The sequence below is a fragment of the Idiotropiscis lumnitzeri genome, chromosome 12 (genome assembly GCF_059441095.1).
Source record: "Idiotropiscis lumnitzeri isolate Australia: NSW breed Sydney's pygmy pipehorse chromosome 12, RoL_Ilum_1.0, whole genome shotgun sequence".
Lineage (NCBI taxonomy): Eukaryota > Metazoa > Chordata > Actinopteri > Syngnathiformes > Syngnathidae > Idiotropiscis > Idiotropiscis lumnitzeri.
In genome coordinates this window covers 8,439,864-8,466,573 of record NC_142402.1, presented here as the reverse complement: position 1 = coordinate 8,466,573, position 26,710 = coordinate 8,439,864, and the positions used below count along the sequence as shown (strand labels likewise).

Genomic DNA, 26,710 nt, shown 5'->3' with positions numbered 1-26,710 from the left:
GTCAACCTGGAAAAATTAAACAAAGAAACAGTAAGGCAGGTTAAAATTCAGTAGATGTCGCCACACAAACAGTATGTTATTATAGTTCAAATGTCATGTTATTTTCTGGATGATATATTACCTCTTTTTTAGAGTGATCGTTCCATGAGTGAACTTTATATTGAAGGAAAACATTGTATTTCCGGTATGTATACCGCTGTCATTGGATGAATGACGTAGCCGAAAAGAGAGCCTGTTCTTTGATGCCTCTGTGTCGATTGTTACCGACACACCCACGTCGGCTCGTCTCTCTCCTGCAATGGCCAGCACATTCATATCCGTTCCCAAGTTTTATTTATTTATTTTTTTGTGGTCAGTAAAGACCAGATCATATCACTGGTACTAGATTGAGACTAACGTGTGTCGTGCGTGTGTGTGGATCTGTGTTTATATTATGATAAAGTACACGTTGTAACCCTACATCTGTCTTTTCCCCACTAAAAGTGTAAATCGTGAGTGATTAATAATTCCAGTGCTGTTCATGAGGTAGTCCATACATGAATGTGGCCACAGAAAACGGAAGGATCTGCAAAGTCAGTAACCCGGTGAACTTGATGCAATTACTTCACAATGCTTGCAATTGCCTTCGTGGTCCGGTCATCTAACCATTATTATCTTAAAAACCTTTTGCGAATACTGCTATTGTAGTTGCTCTCATTAGTGTGAGTATCGGGCCTGTGAATATAGGTTGATGGATGATGCTTTACCAAAAAAAAATAAATAAATACAATATATTAGAATATATGAGGCCTCATAGTTAGCACATCCGTCTCACAGTTGATCTGCCTTCTGTCCCTCTACTGTGCCGCTTCAATTTAACCAAAGAGGCAAACAGTCAATGTTCTGTTTGAGGTTTCTGCATTTGTGTGCCACAGTTTATCATGTATGAGGATTGTGCTTCTTGATTAGGCCAATGTGTAAATGAGATGACTTCTGGATTGGTATTGGCGAAATAAAATTGGCCTCGCTTGACTCGACTCCGACTCGCACTCCTGTATTGCAAAAACATATAGGTTTGGTTCATTGAAGACTCTAAATTGTCCACAGGTGTGAATGTGAGCGTGAATGGTTGTATTTCCTCAATGTACCCAATTGTCAACCAGTCCAGGGTTTAACCTGCCTCTCATCCATAGCCAGTTCACCCATGACCCTAATATGGAGCTTTTTTTTTCTTTTTTCTTTTTTTTTTTTGTAGTAAATATGAACCCGCCGGAACAAAGCGCCTCAGGCCTGATGCAGTTCAGCTGTATTTCTCAGTTTTTTTCTGTGGTGTAGAAAATGAACAAGTGTAGGCTGTTATGTTCACCACCTCATAATTGGTGTATTGATTGTGTGCTGGCTTGATTTAGGTCAGCACTGACATATATTGACCGAACAAGAGAGTCGGTTTTACAATCTCACAATAGCGCTTTACAACTTCTCTGTGCAAGTGAGTGTGGAAAACATTGCGACTTGCTTCCTCTATTCATCATGACTGGTAAGCGTAATTCTGCATTATTTTTGCTTAACTTTACAATGGCGTGGAAATTAACCAGCCCTTACAATACACTATCCAAGTAGATGCAAGCCGTGCCAAAAGGCTGCCTTTTCTAAAACAATCCTTTGAAATTTGGATTGATAGACAGGTTTAACATTCACAAAATGTTTAAAATTTTAGTTTATAGTGTTTATAGTGTATAACTTCACTGAACTGTACGTAGAATAACTAAACTCAGACGTACATATGAAGACATCTCGCAATATAATGTAAAGCAGTTCTGCACAACTACACTAGTTTTAAATCATCACAGTTACTATAGACTAAAGTGATCAATGATCATGTTGTATATAGAATTTTTTTTTCTAGTGGAAATTTAGAAGCACACACATTTACTACTACACATTTACAACTATTTACTACGAAAACACGTTTCACTCTTGTTTGGACTTTTACGCGTGTTATTACTGTACGCAAGAACGTCCCAGCAATTTATTAAAAACTGAACTATCTCACACAAACGATAGGGGGCAGTAATATCTCAGAAGTTGGGATCGTCTAACTTTTCATTCCTGTCATGTCGTTGACTGTTGAATACCCATTTAATGTGTGAATATTTAATGACTGTTGGAAAAAATAATCACCGTTTTAATTTATTTTCAGTCCCTTTGTGGGACTTTTCAGTGTGAAGAAATATATCAGAATACTGAGGTAAGCCAGAATTGAAGCAGGTAGTACACCACGAGACAACACCTAAACGTTGAGTTCCATTTGGGATTTTGTCTTCATCACTGCACGTCTTCCATCTGAACAATTTAAATGCACTTTCTATACTCTGATCTTTCCAAGCTGTTATCATCAGTGATGTCTGGCACTCAAACCGGCCAAGAGGAGGACTACCGTTTCCTCCACAGCACTTTGATGGAGAAGAAGCTCCACCTGCTTTTTAAGGTGATGCTATATTTATTTTATAAAGATTTTTTTCACATTTTTTTTCATTCCTTTCATCCATTCAAAAGACCAAAAAATGTAGGCTAAAAGGCCTTAAATATCAAATGAGAGCAGCAGCAGCTCATTGTCCCGATATTGGGCAGCCTCAAACACACACACCCCCACACACACTGTATGACGTGCCGCCTTGATATGAAATCCAAATACATGATTACTAACATATAGCAATTGAACATGTATCAGGGGCATTTTTTTATCACACCTAACTTTGGGAAGGACAAACCCAGAGAGACTCTACTGACTGAGTAAGCTAGACATTGTAAAACTGTACATTTTGCAAAGGTTATTGAAATATCATGAAAAAAAATACATGAATGTGTAATCTTGTGAGAATATTGAAATATGTATATAAAATATGTATACACATTTATTTAACAATATTTAATTACATATTTTTCACTATCACTAACAATGAGGCATTCATTGAGCAAAATTGCTCATTTCCATGCTTACAATTTGCAGTAATTTATTCTTTTATTACTCAATTTTATATTATATCTAAACCAGGGTTGATTTAGGGGTGCTGAGCTCCCGGCCAGGCAAGGCATACATTCGACTCTTTTTTACATTTTAAACAATTTCATTCACACATTTCTGAAAGTATAACACTTTGGGAAATTCTGTGATTTTCTGTCAAATTTCATAAATGTTAGTTAATTTGTGAGCTACAGCAAAATAGGAATGCATTGGAAATATAAAATAAACATGGTGTAATTCAAGTACTCATGATCACCTCTACATACATATTAACAGCGTGCATTTTCCCACATAGTAAATTTTGTAGAGTACATATTACTTTAATAACACAATAGTTGGTCCCAGTCTAAACAGAGTTCATTTTACATTTAGAAGAGACTAAACTAGTCAATTTTACTCAGAGCAGTGGATTAATTGTACTCCAAATGATTAAAATCAAATTGTATTTGATGATGATAATATAAGTTCCTCATCCACATTTTACACCAATGAAAGCCTCATGTTGTCTGAGTGAAAAGATTTTGATCCATTCCGAAGATTCACTCCTGCTATTGAACTAAATTTGGAGTGATAACTGCTTCAAAAAATGAAGAAAAAATTTTTTTAGTTGAGAATCGAATTGCATATTATGTATTACAGAAGTAAAATTTAAACTATGATGGTTTATTAAAAAAAAAAAGTTGAACATAAAGTATTTTACGCCCACCTGTTGCACTTACAACAGTATTTTGTCATTCAGTGTCCTTTGAGTGCATTTACGATATTTATTGTTATACTTGAAATGGCTCCACAGATCCACGAGCAGCTGAGGCGCTTTGTGAAACGAGGACCTGCTCCCATCCAAGAGCGTGCAACCAGTCTGGCCTCGCTTGTAAGCGACTTTTCCTGAGCATCTTTTGCAGACAATCACACCGTTTAAAGATGACGGGATAACTGCAGAGGCATCGGGAAAGATTTGTCATGGTTTGAATACTTTCCTCCTCTGTACAGATCACTTTACTGTCACACACAAGCAATGAATGGAGCGGAGGATTTTAAAACGGAAATTGTATCTCTAAACTCTGTGAATGGTGTCTGGAAGCAGATACAGCGTCATTTTTAATCTGGATGTGGCGAATTCGGTCACTGAGGACAGTGTGCAGGCTGCTAAACTCATTTCGTGTAATGTTTCACTTTGGAGGAATACAATTGATTTCACATTTAAGACAAAGTGACACTGCCCAAACACACACATGCTCACAATGCTTACCCAAAGTGGCACACCCCATCTGTGCTATGCATCAAGTTTCATAACCACCGCTTTATGTACACCTCACCTAGATAATAAATGTGAGACCTCGTTTTCCTGTCACCTCCAAAACAAATACCATTACATTATCTCAAACTGGCGTTTCCAGCATGTGTGCTATTTACTATTTCATGCTGCCATTTTTCCATACTGACCATCATCTCCTATCTTTGTCTCACTCTTATTGCTTCTGATTTCATCCGACAGTCACTCTCTGCCTGGCTTAAATCATCAGGACCTACTAGAATGGCCAAAGCAAGGGCCTGTTTCCCCTCAGAGACGCTCCTGTTTGCTCACAGTGGAAACTAATGACCTTCATAGTTGTGTCTCAAGAGTGTGCCTCGACATCTTGAAGCAGTAGAAGTCATTACAGTAACACGCTTGACAAGCGGGCGACTGCGCACAGACACTGTCGGTCAAGGCTGCTCTTTTTTGTCTGTCGCTGCAGCTGTCGTGTAGCCTTGAAGACGCCGGAGCTTAGTTTTTTTTTTTTTTTCCTACAGTGGCCAACAAGAGTTGCAGTGAGTTGAACGGGGCTGTTTAAAATACTAATGATGTGCCACTGTCGTCTGAATCGGGCTAAATTTCACTAAACCTTCCGGTTTCCGCCTCGCCCTTATGGCACCGTGATTTGAGTGGAGTGCAAGGCTCCGGTAGTGCAAGAGCTTACTGTATATAACCTTCTATTTTAAAATCTGCTGTCTGTTTTCTCTATTTCCAGTTATTTGAAGATCTGATGCGTCATAAATGGAGAGAGGAAGTCAAAGAACTTTTGGTCCTCTTATGCAAACCTCACTTTAAGGTGCAGTTTCCATCTCTAAATATTTTTTTTTATCTCAATATTTGCTTTTACCCCCTCTATGAGCTGTCACCTTATTGTGATGGAGGGTTTTGCGTGTCCCAGTTATCCTTGGAGCGAATATGCCTGGGGTTTCTACCCTGGCAGGGTCAACCAAGGTAAACAGGTCTCACCGACTCCCTATGATGGCTAACAAAAATGGACATCGCTTTCCCCCTTGGCCAGACCTGGGTCATGACGACCCCCCTCTGGAACCATACCTGGAAGTGGGGCTTGTTGGTGAGCTCCTGGTGGCCAGGCTTGCACCCGCCGGGCTCTGCCTAAAAAACCCCCACATGGGTTCCCCTTCCCATGGGCTCGCCACCTTTCGGAGGGGTCAAGAGAGAGGCATTCTTATTTTGCAACAAAACATGCTGTTCTTTTTGTTTTAGCATCCTAATATACGCCATTTCTTAGTTAATTCAAACCGTGTGAAGGAAGTATGTCTCGCTTATATTAGGCACCTTTTCCCAGGCTAAACCCTTCTCACCAAACAACAAAGCCACTGTAGTCACAATGTCATGGCATTGTTGTAAAATCATCCCACTAAGCATCCAATAATACAGTGCACAGTACTGGCTCGGTTCCGCTCTAATCTTCTCGAGTTGAAACAGTCAAGTAGATTCTCCACTTCAAAATGGTACCATGGGAAACTGTGGAAAATATGCCATATCGAACAATGGTCTCCTGATTATACATAGCTTTGTAGATCTTGGCCACAGCAAGGAGATACATTTTATTGAGGAATGAATAGTGTGTTTATTTTAGTATCCTGAAATTGATTTGTATCCTCAAAAGTCACAAATTGGCTTCCGACAAACTAGGCCAGCTGTGGTTCTATTTTCAATTCATACATTTCCGAAAAGGTTTTTAAGGTGACTTTAAAATGCACTATGAACAAACGAAGGATGTCATAGGATCCAATGTTGCGGGTTGTGTTTAAAATTGCTTGACGGTAAATGAACAATTTAAGAATTGTAAACAAACAGGCCCACTTTCTGTTCTGTGAGTTACAGTAACACTGTAGTGTTCATAGCTTAGACTCGTGCAATTAAACGCTTTTAACACTCCGACATTTCCTTCTTATATGGGTCATGTGAAATAACAAATTTGTTCAAATTGATTGCCCCTCTTTCTCCAAATGAGGGGTTGCTGCCTTCGATCAACCATAACCTTTCAGTTGTGTTTATTAGTGTTAACTGATGTGGAGGCCTACTCAGCCTTATGTCCAGACTCACACAATTGTCCTATGAGTGAACTGACAACTAGCAAGTTTGTTTGGACAGTCTTAATGACCTGCTTGTTCTTGGCCTAAGCTCATGTGGCAAGCATACTTCGTAAAAGACACCATGTTTTTAATATAGTATGAATGAATGTTTGTTTTTTGAAAACTTGATTGTAGCTACAGGCACGTCTCAGGTAATAGCGACGTCTAAGCAGAGCAACTGTTGATGGACAGAGGGATAACAAGTACACTAACTGACAAATGTGCTGGGGTCATTGTTAATGATTATAGGCAGATATCTAAATTCTATTTATGGTAATGTTGAAATTTGCATACCGAATACTTCCAACACAGAGCAACATTTTCCTGTAACAAATCCAGGATCTTTGACGAAGCACATTGAATTACCTGTTCGGACAACGATTGTAACATATTACCAGCATATACAGTCAGTGTTTTGCACTCAACACATGACATAAGACATGATGTTTTGAGCAGACCCACTTGGTGGTGTCTGGAGTTCTTTCAGGTGGCCCACACGCTGGCTGTACATTCCAAATGTAATCACATTTGGCATATTGCTGACCCAAAGTGCTGCATTTGTCCTAATTTGGTGTAAGGGATCAGACAGGCCAAGAAAACATGTTCAAATGTTTGCACTCATTCACCTCCCAAGCACCTCTCATCTGAAAGTTAGGCTTAGTTGCACCTGCAATCTTTTTGGAAGAGGACACAATTATTAATTCAATAGATTATGACTATCTAAGGTCATTGCCGACCGCTCTTTGTAAGCATGCCTAATAATAATAATAATAAAAATAATAACAACATTAAAAATAATAATAATAATAATTATTATTATTATTATTATACTATTATTATTATTACTATAATAAAGGGGTACTGTACACACCTGGAAAGGAATTTCCGAACAATGAGGAGAATTGGTACCGTGCTAAGCACAAAAGCATAGAAATGAGGGCAATTGTTTAGCTCGCCATTAGCTGGTTTGTTTGTTATTAATGAGGACTACGGTATATATACTTGACAGAATACTGTATATTTGATCAAATATTAGTGCAATTTTGGAGTCTAACTATTGTGGAGAAGCAGTACAGATAATGGATGGATGGGCGGATTTAATCATCCTCCTTGAACCAGGATGTAGCCAGCTAAAATACAGATGGATCAACTCAACTTGCTTTTGGTAAATCAAGGTTGAGCTCCACCGAGTGTCATTCTAGTTTAAAAATTTCACAGATAACAATAATGTACAGATTATGACCTCAACAAAGTCACTGAATGTACTTGATTCTGCTTTTATATTTGTCTTTGTTTCTAAGGTTGTTGTCTTTCAAATGAACACATGCGAATCCTGTAGTTCAAACTTACAATTTTTCTTGCTTCGATATCACACAATAATGTCACAAAGACAATCTTCCACATGGTGATTGTTCTGTGATTTTGTTTTTGTTGTGCAGAGTCTTTTGCACGTCCATGACGCAGTAGCTCAGAGGGATTATGAGCCGAATCTACCACAAGTACCTGATGTCATTACGGACGACGAAGAAGATTCTGTGAAGATTGTCAGTCTGGTCAAAACCAAGGAGCCATTGGTCAGTAACTATGTACTATACGGTTTCAAAAATAAAAGAACATATTTCTATGAAAGTTAAGTATTTTTTTATAGGTTAATAAGGCGAAAAGATACAAGTGCTACGCGTAGCCTAAAGCATAAAGCGTTGCGTTACTTGTACATAATGCACACAAGCTAGGCAAATATACATTTCTTTTTTTTATATTCGCACAGCCACATAATTTGATAATTGTTCTTAAAACAGTGCCATATGTTTTGCAACAAGAAATTCAAAGGTGCTGTAAAGCTCAAGTAGTCGAAGTTGGCAGCTGCAATTATGTTGTGCTGTCAAATGGGCATAAAGTGAAAGTCATGCGTGTCACGACATAAAGCAGAAAAAGCTTTGGGCCAGCGGAACGGGGATAACATACATCAAGTGAATATAAGAAAATGTGTTGTACCACAATAAAAATGGCACATTGTTGTTCCTAAACATCTCATGTGATAGACAGAGTTTGATTATTCTTGTCTGGTCAAAGCTTGTTGAAATCACTCGATCATTTCTCAGCATTAACGTGGACTGAGATCATTCTTGTGCTGCGTCTGATATAAATTAACATTCAAGGCTGGTCTTTAATCATGACTAATTTTCTTGGTCCTACCAGAATGTCTTATTCTGTCATGTTCCAAACTATTGTCACTTGTATCTGGAAAGTTCCTGGATCAGGTGGAACTGGACAGAACTGGGATGAAAGTTCAAAGAACACAACTCCACCAAGGCCACAAAGTCCTCTAATTTGTTATCCTCCTTAAAATAAAAAGGACCCGAATTATGTGGATTTAAATGTCGATCAAGGTCTATATAAAGTTCTTTTAGTGATTGTCCGCTCTGAGTAACATTTACCAGATTTTGTTCCGTAAGCAGGTCCAGTAGTTCATTAGAAAATCACAGCAACGTATTTAATCCCAATGGATCGTCATCAAAAGTAAAGCATTTGTTTCTTATCATATAGTCTTACTTCCCATTAAATGTTTTTGACATCTGTTGAGAGGATTTGAGAGATGTGGAAGATTTCAAAAGTGCTTGTGCTCATTTGAAATATGCTTCTTCAAAGTGAGTTGATTTACTAATTTGAAAAATATGATTAGCATTCAGGGTGAATTTGAGAATGCAGTAATTCACTTAATGAGTGGCATTTTCTTTGCTCTGTGAGAGAAGATTGAAACCAATAATGGGGAACAGACGCTTGTATAGATCCCAAAACCTAACTGGAAAGAGGGTGACCTTTGTCTGACATGCTCGTTGTGATTGATCCAACATGTTTCAGTTTTCCACACAACAGGACTACACCCGAGTCTGAGCTGATTGTTGTCAAGTACACAAGATGCTTTTTCCACTCTGATTTTCATCGTCTATTTAAAATAACGCAGATTTGGATCAACCTCGCCAACGGATGGTGTGTTACATTATGACAGCTTTCTAAATGGTCCCATCTTGATACAAATAACCTTCATTGGAATGAAGTGACTCATAATAAGAAGCTCAACATGTTATTTTCACTATCCATTGTTGTACTTACCGCATCTGCTTCTCCACATATCAACAACCTTAAGGGTGCTACGATTAAGAAGGATAAATCCACAGGGGCGATTGTTGTGGCAAGGGTCATGCGAGGAGGTGCTGCCCACAAAAGTGGTAAGCTTCTCTTCAATTTTTGGAGAGTGTCAATAAGAGTGGAGTCTCCAAATTTAAATCTGTTCCATCTGGTTGACTCCCAATTTGTTGGTTTTCATTGCAAATATAAGTATGTTTCTAAAATTCTACTTTCATATGAAATTTAATTGTAAAGCCGTGTACACACATACCCATTTTTAAATCTTAACCATCCATCCATTCACCTTTTTTTTTTTTTAACATGAGACTCATGCATAATTTTGACTATGTCGTCATGTTTTCTTACTGCTTTTTTTATCATTGTTGGTGTCTTCAAGAGCTGTTGTAATACCAAGACTGACTTGTTAAAAACATTAGAGGCAACCAAGATACAAAGTGATAGCTAACAAGCTAGGCTAACTGTTAGCTAACTGGTAATCACATTTGCAAACTCTTCTCCTTGTCATTTCTATTGCGGAAAATGACTTGGGGGGGGGGGGGGGGGGGCACTTTATACAAACGCTCAACACAACCAGTTGCTCCGCTCTTCCAAATAGTTTCACGTCACAATCACATAAACTGTGATTTACAGTTGTAAATGTCGAACAGTTTTAACCAGTTGCGATTAGAGTAGACTGGTGAGTGAAAATATCACTGTTACAGCAAAGGATAAATACTCAGGATGGTCTTTTAGAGATATTCGACAAAGCGTGTGTGAAAATGCAAAAAAATTAAGGTCAAACAAATGTGGTTAAACAAAGAGTAACTTTGGAGATTACACTGTACTTGACTGTAGTTCATAAAATATACAATATGTTCCTCTCTGAAGGCCTGATTCATGAAGGAGATGAGCTGAAAGAAGTCAACGGTGTTTCATTGGATCGCAGGAAGCCGAAAGAAATTCTTCCTCTGCTGGTTAGTTTCACTGCTTTTTCAGAGCTTTATGGTTACATCACACTGTTTTTTTCCTTTAGATGGATAAACACGGTATTATTTTGTCCTTGAGTTTGCACCAGTGACACCCAAACCTACAATGGTCATTCGTTACTTGGCCCGCTTTTACGGAGTCTCTAATGTTGAGGGTAGAACGCCACTCGTGCTGTTAGAATGATATTTTATTGCATAGTATCGCAGGGAGACAAGAGGCAATTTTGACCAGACCAAAGTTACTTTAAGAATCAAGATGTGTTGAATTAAAAATATTGTCTTTTTTATGGCTTTCCTGCACATTTTTAATTACTCTTATTAATGATTGCCAGACAATTATAAAAAAAATGCACTATTCTAAAAAAAATACTGGTCACGTCTACATTTGTTTTCCTTTTTTTTTTTTTTTTTTAAATAAAAGTTCAAACTGTTCTCAATCTTATAGTGGCTTCAAATTTAATCCAGTACAGTTCAAAAAGTGCAGCGTACTTTTGTTTAACTTTAAAGCACATTATAGTTGCCTTTAATATTTTTGAAACCGTTTGCTTTCAAATATGTATTTCGGTACAGTCTCTATATAAACTTTGTGCAACACATTCATATCGACAAAGATTTTTGGGGCATGAAAAATGGACGTTTGGGGACACGCAAATGATATTGTGCATCGAGCCTCAATTTGGGCGGCCTTGGTGAGCAAAGCACCTGCATAATAACAATTGTGGACCTATGTACTGTTATCGTCGCATTTTTTTATAATCCACATTTGGTCAGTTGGATAGTGTTTATGACAAAGCTATATTGTAGTTGTATAAGGAAACAAAGTGTCTCAATGTGTTTTTACAAGTTTGGACAACACAAGACAGACCAACAAAGTATTTCCTGTTTTGGCTACACAAACAAAATGTGTCAGTAAGATTAATTTCATGTTAGGTTTGGTCTTTTTTTATGGATTGAACCAAAATATGAAACATGATGGATTTGAAGCTCGGCTGGCCAAGAAATGCGTAGCTCAGTGTGGACAAAAACGTTTTAATGTATTCTGAAAGTGAAAAGAATATGCCAAGAAATTGTCTTTTCCTTCTAATTTGCATGAAATACGCCTGACATTTCATGTTGATTATTGATGGAAAATACAGATGGTAGACGGGTGGCAAATAAAAAGAATGAAATGCATGGACGATATTTTTTAGTCATACTCAATTTATAAGGTATGTGGAAGAATATTTTTAATCTCTGCAGTAGCTTTTTATAAACTATGCCAAGGTACATTGAGGCTGGCCAAACACTTTACACAGACACTGGAAATGTAGAAATCTTTTTTTTTTCTTCCTTATTTTTCACCCATATGTGGGAGCTATTCCACTTTTTTTGTTGACATTTTTGACAGATCTAGGGCTGCCTAATTTTTTTTCCCCCCTGTCCCCTGCTCTATTTCTCAATGCGAAGTTAACATCACCCAGCTGCACTTTCATGCCCTGCGAACAAACACAGCAGGAGTATCAATCAACTGATGTAACAAAATAACAAAGCAAACAGGCATATTTCCTAACTTTTAATGTGTTCCTTTAATGTGTCACTAATGGTGTGCAGGCACGCTCTCGGGGTGACGTTACATTCACAATTGTTCCTGCCTCCTCCAAGCAAGAAGTGTTATCCACTAAGAAGGTACAATAGATTACATATTCCCTTGTGGTATTTCTTGTACATGAGTCCTGCAATGTGGTTTTATGTCCACAACTGCCCATCTGGTTACAGTAAAAGGAAATAATGAAAAGTGTCATGTCATGTGTTGAGTGCTGCCACATCATGACAGCCTTCTCGGTGACTTCAACAAAAGACCACCATGTGTTTATGCACAAGATTTAGACTACTTATGGAAACTCTTAAATGAATCTGTTGCAATGGACTAGGACAAATTATCACGAGTGACGATGGTCATTTCTCAGAGCCACACTAACTTACCGTATGTGTAAAGCACCAGATGATGACGTGCTAATTTACCAAGAGAGGAAAAAGATATGTCTGAATACGGACATTGTGATATTCGTCAGTGTCATTTGTTTAAAAAGAATTTCCTTTTTCTTAGTTATTTGTGAGGGCTCTCTTTGACTACAACCCGAGTGAGGATCCTGCTATCCCATGCAAGGATGCAGCAATTGCTTTCAGAAGAAGCGACATCCTCCAGATTGTCACCACGGAGGATGACACTTGGTGGCAAGCTTGCCATGTCGGCGGAAGTAACACGCGTGCGGGGCTTATCCCCTCGCAGCAGCTCCAGGAGAGGTGATGTTTGACATTTTTTGATCGTTTTTGCAACTATTTTGTTTTATTAACATACGAACAATCACCTATTGTAATTAATCTTCAGGAGAGTTGCACTACAGCGACCCCAAACCTTGTTCCAACTACATCAAGCCAAGGCAGCAGGTGATCAACAAACATTTTCTTTCCACATCACTGATAAAAGAAGTAAAACGTTTTAAAATTCCAGGGAAAGAACTAACTCCTAAAGCTTGGCTTGAGGGGAAAAGTTCAGGTCAGAAAAACACCTGTTCTGTTGTATTCACTCTCGTTTTCTTCCACATGCGCTGCAGATGAGTGCAAAGGTACCTTCAGTTTTTGTTTTTTTCACATGTATATATTTGCCTGCACAAACCTTTGGGGAATCTAAAATGCAGTTAGAACCTCCTGACAAGACACCAGAAATACATGGAAATTAGAGAGAACAGGAAACAGTGGCAAGCCGTGCATTTCACTTCAGTGAAGTCCCACTTAGTCCGACTTGAATAAATCCAAATCCTCAAATTACCATCATTTATGAGACCACGGCTGGAGAAATAATATACAGACAACCACTTATGCACTACGACGGTCGAGCTAGCTTCTCTTGAAAGGTCCGTCTTGAAAATGGCCTAGCAAGTGTATCTTCAATTAAATCCACACTTTTCCCCCCTTCGCCCATTGTGGTTTAAAAAAAGCAAGAATCTATTTTAGATTTTCAAACGGCTGCTAGTGATTCTATTGCTTTATTCCAGGGGTCTTCAATCGTCGAGGGCCGATGTCCTGCCCGTTTTCCATCTCTCCCTGGTGCAACACATCTGAACGATCGTTATCTAGCTTTTGCAGACCTTGCTAATTATCTGATTGTTTGAATCAGCTGTGTTGCAGCTGGGAGGGATGGAAAACTTACTCGACACCGGCCGTCGAGGAACAGGATTGAGGACCCCTGCTTTATTCGAATGCTTTTTTTCCCTTTTGCCCTTTTAATGTCGCGCGCTAGTTACACACTTGCGTCTCGACATGGCGGAAGTACGTCTCCGCTATTAAGTGGGGATTTGGAGTCCTCCCCCCTCATAGCTATGCTGCACTATTTTCAACAAAATGTTTTCAGGTGTTGGTTGTCAAGTGTGAGAAGCGATTTGACATTTCGTTTCACATTTTTGGTTGAACTCCAAATCGTACCACCGATGGGGCATTCGACTTTTCAGATTCTGCTGGATGTGTACATTTTGTGACACTGTTTGACTTTCTTCAAGATTTACTTGCCAAAACAAATCATCTTGCAATGTTCCCACTCCATTTTTCCAACATGTGGATGATTCTGTTCAATGTTTCAACCGCTTTTTAAGAGTAATCTAGTTATTAATGTTTCTAAATTCTGGCTACCATTTCTCAATCCGGCTATAATTAGAATTTCCAAAGCAAAATAGTTGTACATTTCAGTTAGAACATGTGCTAATACTTTGAGCGAGACATTTCAGACGTTTATGTGTATGATTTCCCCCACTCTAGTTTTTCCAGTAGAGGAGGATGTTGACTATGGAGCTCTAACTGGAATCCACATTGGTAAGATGTTTGACTTGTTCCACATAAATCCCAATGATATTGGAAAGAGGACTCATGCAATAGAAGACAATACAAGTTGGGGTAATTAGACATGACAAGTCACAAGTACAGCCACCAAGAAAAACAGATATATGCGGCCGCTTCATCTGATGAAGCATTTTATGGGTTTAACGATTTAAAGGAAAGGACGAGAACAGCAATTGTGGTTTGAGCCTCCCAGTTTCCCCATCTGTCTCCAAGTCATGGATTGCAAATGATGTTTGCGCCGATTGTCATGTGTGCACGTGAGCAGCAAAGTGTACCCCTTCCTGACGGTAAAAATGTCATCCAGTCTGCACAGTCCAAGTTGCATTATAACCACGTGCAAATAGTGTGTGTTTTATCTAGTCTCATGTCAGATGGGTCCACGATGCTGCATTACTTTTTATAGGGGTGGTGAGAGGTAGACTAAGTATGATAGGCAACAATAACATCAATCATTAAATGCATTCCTCACTGACAGCGTGAATCAAAATGCAAAAATTTTAGTTGCTTGTCGCAGCTCGATATTTTTCTAAGCCGATGTGCTATTGCATTTCATTACATAAAGGGTCAATTACACTCAGTCGTTCCTTTGATTTCCTCACTCACTCGTGAAAATATACACTGTAAAAAATGTGAAATGATTTTGACTTGAAAAAGTTTTTTCACTCATAAATTCTAAGTAGGTTTTACAATAAGAGTTTTTGAGCACATTTTACAAGTTGAAAAAGTCACTCCAAGGTTGAATCAACATGTTTTTGTACACACATTTCATACTCAACGGAGCCCGATGCGGTAGAGGATTGAACCTATTACCTAGACAACCACTCTACACCTGAGCCATGCCACTGCTACAGTCCGTTAGTATATTATTGGTGTCTGGTGCAAATCTCTAAATCCTACCTCCAAAGCGACAGTTTTTGCCTCCTTTTGGAGAAACCACCAATACACTCAAGAGAAGTCGCTGAGCCGTAGCTCACGAGTGGAGCAGCCAACTTCAAATCTGGAGTTTGAGTAACCTTGTGTATGAAATGAGCTACGTGAAAGAGTCAAAGCTAACTTCCCTTGAGTGGCTTTTATTTAATTCAATAAACTAGGGAAATTTACTCCAAAACTCTTTTTGTAAAATTTTGAGTGTCTGAGTGAAAATACTTTTTTTTTTTTCCAAGGCAATACAATTTTTTTTACAGTGGAGCAAACTTGGAGGTTAACATTTGCACACATACCAGTACAAAGATAAAAAAGTTAAGAAACCCTCTACTGACCTAAAATTTGTATTTTTATTTTTAAAAAAATCATCTTGTCTTATTTATGTTCAAATTATGATTTTTTTCATTTGTTTAGAAAAACGGAGGCTCTTATTTTTACCTCTACTAGAGCCTCTGTTTGTCAGAACAAATTAAAAAAATAAACTATTTAGCATAAAGAAGACAAGATGAATTTTTTTACTATAAATCTGGAAGTGATTCCACCTGAAAAATATTTCATGATTAAGACTACTTTTTTTAAAGCTCCCAAAGAAGACAGCAGTTGCACATTGAAACTAGAAGAGGTAAAAAATAGCCTCCGTTTGTCTGAACAAGTAATAAAATCAACTACTATATTTTTATGACTTATTTATATTCTGGTTGACAGAATCTCAGTCTCACGTGGCAATTTCACTGCCACAGTGACTTTATCCTGACAATGCAAAGATGCTTTCTTCTTAAACTTGTTTTAACTCTGAGCAGTTGGATCTTTAACTTTAGTGCCATGTAAACAAACGCTTGAAATCTCCACTCACCGTGTCCCGGTGCAAGGAGAGGAAACAGACAGATATGCTTACAAAGTCAAATTACAGCCTATGTCAAAGAAAGCCTGGCATCATTGCGGCGCAGTACTTAAGATCATGAAAGACAGCGTGCAGACAAAGACAGGCCAGACCGCAAGCGCATGGCAGACGCTGGCTGTCAGACTGCGGACAAATCACCACTGGCACACTTGTATTCTTTTATTCTGGGGGGCCTGAGCCCACTCTTGTCTTATATTCACTTTATTTTTTTTTGTGTCAAAGAATGTTCACCTAACTTGCTGATTGGCAACATATTTTGTTAGGGAATGGTTTATAAGCCATTACTGTATCTTGTAAACAGGTCTTTAGGTCACACTTGTATAAAAGTTGGAGGAACTTCAAACAGGTAGATAGGTCCAGAAGGATTGGCCCAATAAAAGTGTTTGTGATTTTGCTACAGTGGATTTGAAATAAAGCAAGCAACATGATTAATGACTAGATTTTATCAAGGAGGAATCAAAGTCATTTTATGCAGATTGCCTCAATTTCCACGGCCTCTCAGTTTGGTTGGAATAGCCTCCAATAATGAAATAATGGAAATGAAATAAAGACTGGGAGGTGAGCGAGCGAGTGAGTGAGTGAGTCTACTCCGCATTTCTTAGTACGTCAGGGAGAAAAAAATAGAGGGAAGGATTGCAAATGCAACATGTAAATTGTGGTCGGCAATTTCATGAACCTAATTGTGCCGCCATTTCAGTAGAATGCGGTTAAAATCTCGGCCTTGCAGTCAGGTTTTCTTTGTGTTCATCAGCTTCAGCTTCCTCTCACATTCCAAAGAACGTGCACACATGCACCCAATGTGTATAAAAATAAATAAATGGTGGATATGGGTGCCTAGATGAACCCTTCTATGACATTGTTGCACCAGTACTCACCAATTAACTGACAAATCTTCAGGCCTCTCTCTCGCTTTCTCTCATTCTCTCAGCTGGTTTAAGAAGGAGTTTCCGACTGGGCAAGAAAAGCAATTGGGTCAAAGAAGCAGCTCGGTCCAAAAGGTGGAGCTCAGGAGTTCATGAGTCTCTTTGTCCACCTACCTACATCGAGGTCATCCCGTACCGTAAAGATTCCGAAGAACAACACCGTCTGGTTGTCTTGGTTGGTAAGTATGACTTGTGCTTGGAGGGTTTTATTTTTCAGCTCAATCAAACATTCAATTTGTATAGAATTAACTTTGCGTTCAACTCTTGCTCTATTTCGGGTCATGCCACAGCATTTCATTTCCCGCTAAGTAAACAGTTATTGAAGCAGAAATTGATCAAAGGGAAGAAAATAAGGCATTGATTAAGATTTATGTTCCTACTTATGAATGCAAGAATGATCCTTTCCCATCAGAACCACATAAACACTGTCAAAAAACGTCATGTCAGAAAAGTTTGTATTATTTTAAGTTCTGCGGTGGCCCACCCCTGATTTGCCTCTCTGCCAATCCTGCAGGCCTGCTTTATGTATTTTGGCTCCCTTGAGAGTTTACATTAAGCTCTGCTGAAGGTCTTTTTAACGTAATATCACGGCACAACGGTAGGTTATCGATAAACAAGGGAACACGCAACAAACGTGAAGAGATGGGAAGAAATAGAAGTAGAAATAACTGAGACAGGAAAACAGATACATGGAGCGAGGCCAATGAATTGATTGTGAATAAATTCCCTCAAAATGTCAGCCAAGTTCTCCATCTAACTGGACGAGTCGAAGCAGCTTGGATTTGAATCTCTTTTAATTGGGTTGGATTTTACCTGCACCCTGGACTGGATTTCACTGTCTGCAGTGAGGGCCAGAGGTCATCATTCAAAAAAAAAAAATTGGCATTGAAAGTAATGGACAGGAAAAGCAAAAAAGCAGGACACTCAAAGCAGGATCAGCCAGATAATCTTTTACCATGTTGGAAACGCCTTCCCACGCGCTATGAACAAAATAATATTCCATTATGCCCTGCATACTACTGGTGTAAATGTCATGTTAAAAAGTAAAGGTCAGTGGACAGTATCCACATGTCCCGATGTGGCTTCTCTCTGGTTCTGCAGAGCCACTGAGAAAGTCATTAGCGGTGTAAGGGCGGAGAGCCTTAAAAACTTTGGGTTTTGTAATGTACTGAGCCCATTCAGCACTGTGATGGAAAAGGCAGGTATTTCAGGAATCCGCCTTTTCATATGCGCTCCAAAGAGACTGATGCAATCTAGGACTGCACAAACCTACTTTAGAGGAAAATCCCAGATGCTACTGCGCGTGTGTGTGCGTCAGTGTTCATCCTGTACATCCTACACAATAATGACATGGATACGGTGTAACTTTGCAGATGTTACACATGCTATGGATTTTCCAGAGGGTACAGGGGCATTAATCGTGGCACAGGCAGACACAAAAAGAGTCAAATCGGTTGGAGAATGATTCTCAGAGCAAAAACAGCATGAAATCAGAGCTCTGTCTGTCTGACTGTTCTGCTCACTTCTTTTATTCTGATGGCAAACACAGATGCACTGCTGTGATCACCACCAAACCCATGTGATGCTGGATTTATTGTTAAAGAAACCATTAGTGCGCACTAATACAGAGGATTAAGTCTAAAAGTTGGAATCAGGCAAATTAAAATCAAAAGTGACTTTACAAATCATGATGGTGAAATTGTGGAGAGCGTGGCTGCAGTCAGCGTTAGGTTCACTGAGGGCTCTAAATTGTTCTAAGATGTAAATGTGGCCCCTCTACTTTCAACCCCGTTGACCTTGGCCCCCTGGCATCTTATCTAAAGCCGACAGGCTCAAACTTGGGTTTTAAATTCAACGGTGATTTTAACTCATTCAATACCATTGACGGATAAATACGTCAAAATCCATTTTTTTTTTACTAGGCTGGTCGTGAATGAGTTAAATTAGATCGTCAAATCGGTGCTATTGTTCGATCCATCTTATTTCCTCTCAGGAAGCTGGCTAAAGTGAAGCCCTTTCTTTCCCAGCAGTACTTAGAAACAGTAATCCATGCCTTCGTAACATCTAGGCTAGATGACTGTAATGCACTTTAATTTGGAGTCAGCCAGCCCTCCCTCGAGTGCCTCCAACTAGTGCAAAATGCTGCTGCTCGTCTATTAACTGAAGCTCGGAAAACGGATCACATAACCCCAATCTTGTCTTCAAATCTTTAAATGGCCTCGCCCCAGCGTAGCTCCTCCACCCCTTCGCACCTGCCCGCTGCTTCAGGTCTGAGGACTGCTGTAGGTGCCGAGGACTAAGTACAGCCTCAGGGGGGGGAATTGTGCCTTTTCTGTTGCCGGTCCTTCCCTATGGAATGATCTTCCATTAAGTGTTAGACACGCCCCCGCTCTGTCCACTTTTAAAACTCGTTTGAAGACACAATTGTATTCTTTAGCTTTCGACTCCACATCAGACTGTCGCTGTTCTGCTGTTCCTCTGGTGTCTATGTGTTGATGTGTTTTCATTTGTGTTCTAATTTTACGCTAATTTACATTACATCATATGGAAAGCACTTTCTTATAGCTCCAGCTGTTGTGAAATGACCAATACAAATAAAGTTGTATTGTCTTGTATTGTATAATTGTGAGTGTGAATGCTTGTTAGTCTTTGTTACTTGCGATTGGCCGGCAATCAGGGTGAACGCCACCTGTTGCTGTCAGCTGATAGCTCACATGCGACCCTAATGTGGATAAACGGAATAAAGAAATTGAATGGCTGTAAATTGTATGTAATCATCAGCGATGCTAATTAATAAATGCATGTGTGCCCATCGCTCCAGATGTGTTTTGCTAGTCGAGGAGTTTTGCGCTAACCAATAGAGGATTTATAAGCAGCTCTAAGAGGATAAATTTTGAAATATTGTTAGTTAACAAAGCAGTCCCACCGCTAATATAGTTTCAATTATATTGATTCTGAAGGCACCAGATTAGATTGTCATGTTTAGGTCCACTGAGTTCCCCTAGCTTGTCCTGATCATCCACCACTGCAAAACCTAAACAGCACCCTGTTTGTCTCTTTGTCTTTAGGACCTAGCGGTGTTGGCGTTAATGAGCTGAAGAGGAGGCTCCTGATCGCAGATCCTGACCTCTATGGAACAACTGTACCATGTAAGGCAAAAAAAGGCAATCTGGTCCCATTTTCCCCCAGTGAGCCCTTTTATTTTTAGGGCTGGTGTCATCAGCTTGCCAACATCTTCTCTTCCAGACACCACACGTGAAAAGAGAAGCCAAGAGAATGAAGGGATGGATTATCATTTTGTATCCGTCCACAAATTCGAAGAGGACATTCTCAACCGCAGGTACATTAAATTGTAGTCTGACATGTGTGTTGGTCATTCTATACTATTCATCTGTGTTTTGAAAGGAAAGGACATTTTTTTCCTTTCTGACTTTTACGTCCTTGTCTGCCCCTGTTAATGTCTACCTTTAGGTTTATAGACTACGGGACATACAGAGGCCACTACTATGGAACAAGCCTGGACTCAGTTTACCGTGTGATGGGCGAGGGCAAAGTTTGCCTACTGGATGTGCACCCTTGTGTGAGTAATGAGCTATCAGGAAAGGTTTGTCATGATGTGCAAACTTGAACTAAAGAATAATATCGTGATTAGAAGAACATTGAGGCACCAGATGCTGTCTGGAGAATCACTCGTTTTATGGTGTATAAGATTGGAATAAAAAAGAAAACACAAAAAGATGATATCTCTCGCTATCCACGGTGAGAACGCGTCTTTTATTGTGCCAAACAGGTCCAATATAAAAAAAAAACAAACAGGAAAGGGATTCCACCGATGACAGACATTTTGATCATAAGTTTAAGGAACTATTTTCTATTTATATTTTTTAAGTTTCCAATCAATATTCAGCACTGCAGACACCCCAAATTTTCCTAAAGCGCGCTGATAGACTAAATTGAGCTAAATATACACACTGACGCACCACTAAAGTCCACGCCTCCTTAGATACCACAAGATATCGACAAACCAGTAATTGTGTCTAAATAAAGCTCCTCACCTTACTGCGACAAAGGTGCCTTAGCAACAAGAAGGCGGCAAAGATTACAGCAAAGCATAACTATTCTTGCAATGAAAGGCCGCAACGTACTCAAACATTGTTCCCTGGTTGCAAGATACCACAAGATGGCAACAAAGCAATGTTTTATTGGTTTTGGCATGAGCACAAAAGCATTTTTGGCAAATATAGCAGAATAGGTTCCAAAAACGATCTGCAAACATGTGACTGCCCGAATTGCGACTTTCAAATTGTGAGTATGCAAGGAAACACTGTTTAACCAAAACCCACAAGCAGCTGACTCCCCTGCTAAATGAAATGTCTTGTGAAATACGGTGACGTCCTCCATGACATTTGTGGCTTGAAGTCCCAAATTTCATGACGTATTAATTAGGGGGGGGGGGACAAAAACCGATCTGAATCGTAAAATCACGTTTTCATTTAATCGAATCGTTTGACTTTGAAATCCATCACGCTACTTATCAAATAATTTTTTCATTGAAGAAATGACGAGAAAAAATGTATTTACATTGTAATTACATCATACCCTCTCAAACTGAGCCGACTCGAATGGTTCCACTTTCAAATCGAAACGTCCTTGAATCATTTCACACCCATCAAATCGTCTTTTGTTGAAGAGATGCGATAGAAATGTCGGTCCCTTAGGAACATTTCACTTATAAGGTTCCATTGAAAAGTATGTGGATTAGTTTCAGCACTGCTACTTACAACCATGTGACCATATCATATATTCTGGTTATTTCCAGAATTATTATTGTTTTTTTTTTTACAAGCACAGTAGGCTACCCTATGTTTGTCCTTTTCCACACTAGAAACTGAAGCGTGTCTACACGCTCGAATTCAAACCATACGTGGTTTTTGTGAAACCCCCGCGTATTGAGGAGTTGCGCCTCACCAGAAGAAGAGCGAAATTCATCTGCGATGAAGAGGACTCTAATCAAGTCAGGATGTTCTCAGTAAGAAACATATAAAATACATTGCCTTGGTTGTTGTGTGCAGTCAGGTGCACGTCTCGAGCATGCAGGCCGCTGTGAAGTCGCAAAACCTGACAGGCTTTGCACATGACTGGCATTTAAGAGACAAGTGGGGTCATAAGGCTGCTAAGTGGGTGGTATGAAGTGTGAGTTTTTTTTCTATTAAACAGTGATGTAATGTTTATTTGTGCTGGAATTCTTGTGGGCAACAATTTTCAATTCCCCGAAAAGTGGGTAAGTTTGCCTGTGTTTTGAGCAAAAAGGTAATTTTGTAATGTCTCTCTGGCCTTTCGCTGTCAAAGGCAACTCTCATTTATTTCCTTCTTTTAGAGCCTTGATTGAACTCGAAAGGAGTGACACACAGTTTGACCTTGACTTGGCCTTGTCAAAATGTTGAGGCCATGCCAAAGGTTAGCCATTGCTCAATACCTCAGGGATATGTTATAGATGCTGTCATTCTGACTTGTTGGTGTGTAACTCTCTTTGAACCACAACTATCAGTATGTACCACGTCCCAGTTGGTATTGATCACCTGCGTCAAACTCGAGTGACGTGGGCGAGTTCTAGCCCCCCTTGCCATTGATTGCGGCCCGCGAGAATTGGCCAAAACTTTTTCGTGACTTTCTTTCAAAAGTTGTTACCCATCATGAAAATAATGATAATTCAATTCAGTGATAATTATGTAACGTTTATTATTGGGGTTTTGAGACAGAACATAAAAGCAGGGTTGACTCAATAAATGGTTGCGTGGGCTTTCTACATCTTGATATAATAGGTTGCAGTGTGGATGCAGTTTTCTAAAACAACTTCCTGGAGCATGTTTGGTCACCTTGAGTCCAGGCTGCAGTTTATTTTTTTAATCATCATTCCATCACCAGCACTCAACCTTTTTGGCCGTAAATTGACTTAGTGACAACCACATCTGTCATCCTCACAAGAAAATAAACAGTCAAGTGCTTTCTTTCCACAGGAGGAAGATTTTGAAGACATGATTCACTCGGCCGAAACTATGGAAGCCCAGCACGGGCAAATGTTTGATAAGGTGATCCTTAATGGAGACATCGCTATGGCCTTCAGAGAGCTTAAGGCAGACCTCCAGCAGCTTCAGGAGGCAGAGGTCCGCTGGATTCCCGCAGAATGGCTTTGTCCCTCGCCAACAATGGCGAGGAGGAGTTGTGGACTTTTGGCCGGCTGGATTTGAACTTGAGGTCACAAGGGAATGACGCTACTGTAATATACGCACCAGCACTTCCAAATGTGTTAATAAGTGAGTACCTGCTAGTGGCATCAATTTATTCTTGTAGTATTCATTTCTGTCATATTTTAAATGTTTTTTCATCCGTAAACAAGGCATATGATCCCCGCACGATGAGTTTTCCATGGAGTTGTCCCTGAACACACTGCATAGTTAATTAGGTAACCAGACAACCTTTTCCCATTTTTGTCACAGTGCCAGTCCTCTGTTGGCATTTGGCTTAAGTAACGTCGGCTCGAACCATTAAGTTGAAAAAAGTTGGGAAGAGTGGTTTTGGAGGAGGGGGGCTTGCGGCAGACCGTAACCCTGCCCTGCCAAGTCGCAAACATCAGCATGGAATTATTCTGACAGCTGCTGCACTTCAATTAACATAATGTAATGCGCACCAGAGAAATATTATTAGTAGCAGGCGTAGAGACTGTACAATTTAGAGGCATAAACAAGAAAACATTCCCTTAAATCCAGCAGAAGACGTTCAATAGTGCATGTGCAGTATGAAGAGTCATCTAAAACGTTTCTTTTTGGATCAGTCAAAATAAATTGACTCACTCATTATTATCATGCTAAAATGGCATCTTTGCTGATCTGATTCACTTTTTCTGGTGGCTGGATTCCTTCACTAGATTTCCTTCCTTCTTTTGGATGTTTGAACAAAGTGGTGTTAATGTTTTTGGGAGGAAGAAGGAGCCGCTTGATGCGAGGGAGACAGTAATTGCTTTCTTGGGGTTTCGGCCTCCGTCGAAAGGTTCAAACCACACATCCAAGCGCCACGAGCTCGGCAACAGTGGATTAGGCCTCAGGGATCATGGAAAAAAATATCAGTTGTTAGTTATATCCATGTCTTCAGTATTCATTCAGACGGAGGGGCGGAGATGCGTTAGTTGCGCAATATGTCTGATCCCCGAAACGTTCCAAACAATGTGTCAGAAGAGCAGTCTCGCCATTGCCAGACGCGACGTCCGACCTCAGCAGAACATGGCAGCGTAATTTCATCACAACACTGACGATGTGCAGGCACCCTCTGAGATCATAACAGTGCCATGAAGACAGCAGCACGATCCAATGAAAAGCCCCCGTTTTATGTTCGTAGCAGATCCAACTTCAAACACGACTATGATGTCAGTGGGTTTTGGATCATTTGGCTCAATCATGTAAATGCCTGTTCAAAAGTATGAAAAAATAAACAAGATTAATGTTAAACAATATGATCATAATTGAATGACATTAAACACAACTTGGTGAAAACGGGACCTGAAAGCGTAAAAGATCTCTTTTGCGTTGCAGAATAATAAACACATTAATGTGAAAATGTGTAACCTCGAGCAGAAGATCCTTCTTCAATTCGACATATTCTGTGGTTTCTGGTATGAATGCTGGCTCACAATTGGAGCCCGTCAGCAAACTCAAGATAGATTCTGCTGTATAAATGTCACTGCGTTAAGACAGCTTGTCTCATGTTGCATTCATCACTCATCCACAGAAAGGAAAGTAATGGCTTGAATGAGCACTGTCTGTCGCACCAGCTGAGAAATCAAGCAACAAGATATGGAAGTAAAATAAAATATCTCCTCAAATAACTTCCACTCCCCCGGGAAGACTTTTTACAAGATCTTCCGCACCAAACGCAACCAACATGCCGAAATGGACTTGATTTGTGGAGCAAGGTCATGCAGGAACACAAAAGACCATTCTTTGAATTAAAATTCCACAAAATTGGATGCAGTGAACTAAAACTCTAAAAGGTCTTGTAAATATGAAAAATTAAGACGTGGAGGGGGGGAAAAAAATTCAACAAAGTCAAGTCTGACTCATGTTTAATTTAAAAGTTGGTCAAGACGGGGGGGCTGAAAAATGGTGTCCATAAAGTGCAAAAACATAATCCATCACAATGAAGGTGCACTCGCCATAATCAGACTTTTTGCCAAACGTCCTGTAATATCTCTTGAGATATAACGAGACTGTCCAGAAAGCATTTTTTTTTTTTTGTCAAAATATCCAAAGCCTTACTCGTGCTTTAATCTACACATCGATGTTTGCCAAAAATATTTTTTTCCTACAATGGTCCCCATTTTTGTGCAACCCCCTCTGTGCTATTTGTGTAATTCTGACGGTCAGAAGACAGCAAAGGAAAAAAGTATGATAGTGTTGTTTTTGCGTAAATGTGCTGACAGATGGGCACCTGGAGTGCACAAACCTCCCGAAAAGCCAGTTGAAAAGAAATGCTGTTTTTCTGGGAGCTGCTGCTTTGAATGATCGCGACAGAAAACTGACAATAGAGCAAATGCATAAAAAATTAACTCCTATGAAAAGTCTGCTTTTTATCCATTTCTCCGCGGACATGATAACCAACTGCAGCAGCGAAAATGAGTTAATTCGACGGATTACGTTTTAATGAGTGCAAGCGAGCAGCTGACTGTCAAAAGTCACAGCAGGTGTTTGAGCCGTAAATCGGGCGTTCCATTTCCAAGGACTCACTTTTTACGCCTTTCTGTGACTCTTCTCTTTTGCTTTGTGTTAGAGAATAGCAAGTTGTGCAAAAAGTACAGAAGGTAAAATTAGGTTCATTTCGTTTGAGGTTCATCTAGAAAATTTCAATTAAACGCATCCCAAATGTTTTGTGAGTCAGTTTCTTTATTTTTGTCATATATTCCAATAGAGCAAGTTGATAATAGCACAGCTGCAGGTTACACTATTCATGGTGTATTACAATGTTATCAACAATTTAACAAACGTATGTTTTGCCAAAGGTTATTGTGTGTTTTTTTTTTTTTTGTCTCAAGTACGGTTATAAACACGCAAAATGTTCCAAATAAAACTGTCTCCTGTCTTCCACCCAAGTTTTTTTCTCATCTTAAATTCAGAAATCAGCATGCGAGAAAAGCTGTCAGTTCTCTTTCTAACCGCAGATTTTCCTTCTTGTTTTTATTTCCCCCTTGATAAAAAAAGAACATGCCTCCGATATAATTCTTTTGTCAAGCAACACTGTTTTCACTGATACCTCATCTGCAACCGAGTTTGTGCGTCTCTGCAAAACACATACAGAACATCCACACCTCGTACACGTTGCATCCGATCCAGACTCGAGGTATACTGTATCTCCTTGCGCTGTACTTTTTTTTTTATCGGTCTCTGTGCTATTGGAGGTGGGTGTGTTTTCTGCTAATGTCAATACACAAGCCAGAGAGGGAACATGTCCCTGAGGGACAGGACTAAATGGTGTGTAATCGCATGTAGCAGTCTGACAACTGCAGAAGAATGTGAGAGGAGGAATTTAT

General features: G+C 39.5%; 1 protein-coding gene across 3 annotated transcripts; it reads left to right on the top strand.

Moving 5' to 3' along the window:
* The first annotated feature begins 1,444 nt into the window (after nt 1-1,444).
* On the top strand, nt 1,445-26,201 carry LOC148325736 (MAGUK p55 subfamily member 7-like). 3 transcript variants are annotated; one of them, XM_088311964.1, is made up of 19 exons: nt 1,445-1,516; nt 2,180-2,227; nt 2,366-2,467; nt 3,798-3,875; nt 5,014-5,094; nt 7,837-7,971; nt 9,546-9,627; nt 10,415-10,500; nt 12,103-12,177; nt 12,599-12,795; nt 12,881-12,939; nt 13,107-13,118; nt 14,305-14,358; nt 17,139-17,312; nt 20,202-20,282; nt 20,380-20,473; nt 20,605-20,713; nt 22,019-22,162; nt 23,151-26,201. In XM_088311964.1, exons 3-19 carry the CDS (start codon nt 2,381-2,383, stop codon nt 23,379-23,381), a joined length of 1,779 nt encoding a protein of 592 aa, XP_088168090.1. In that variant the 5' UTR covers nt 1,445-1,516; nt 2,180-2,227; nt 2,366-2,380; the 3' UTR covers nt 23,382-26,201. The 3 variants fall into 3 exon arrangements, with proteins under 3 accessions (XP_088168090.1, XP_088168085.1, XP_088168086.1); XM_088311959.1 differs by lacking the exons at nt 1,445-1,516; nt 2,180-2,227 and having other exon boundaries at nt 2,252-2,467; XM_088311960.1 differs by lacking the exons at nt 1,445-1,516; nt 2,180-2,227; nt 13,107-13,118 and having other exon boundaries at nt 2,252-2,467.
* Nucleotides 26,202-26,710: the final 509 nt, after the last annotated feature.

Excerpts from the sequence above, each read along its gene's own strand:
- LOC148325736 (XM_088311959.1), top strand. The coding sequence starts at position 2,336 with ATGCACTTTCTATACTCTGATCTTTCCAAGCTGTTATCATCAGTGATG. Across the intron at positions 20,474-20,604 it reads GAGGACATTCTCAACCGCAG|GTTTATAGACTACGGGACAT; the intron begins GTACATTAAATT and ends GTCTACCTTTAG. Across the intron at positions 20,714-22,018 it reads TACTGGATGTGCACCCTTGT|AAACTGAAGCGTGTCTACAC; the intron begins GTGAGTAATGAG and ends TTTCCACACTAG.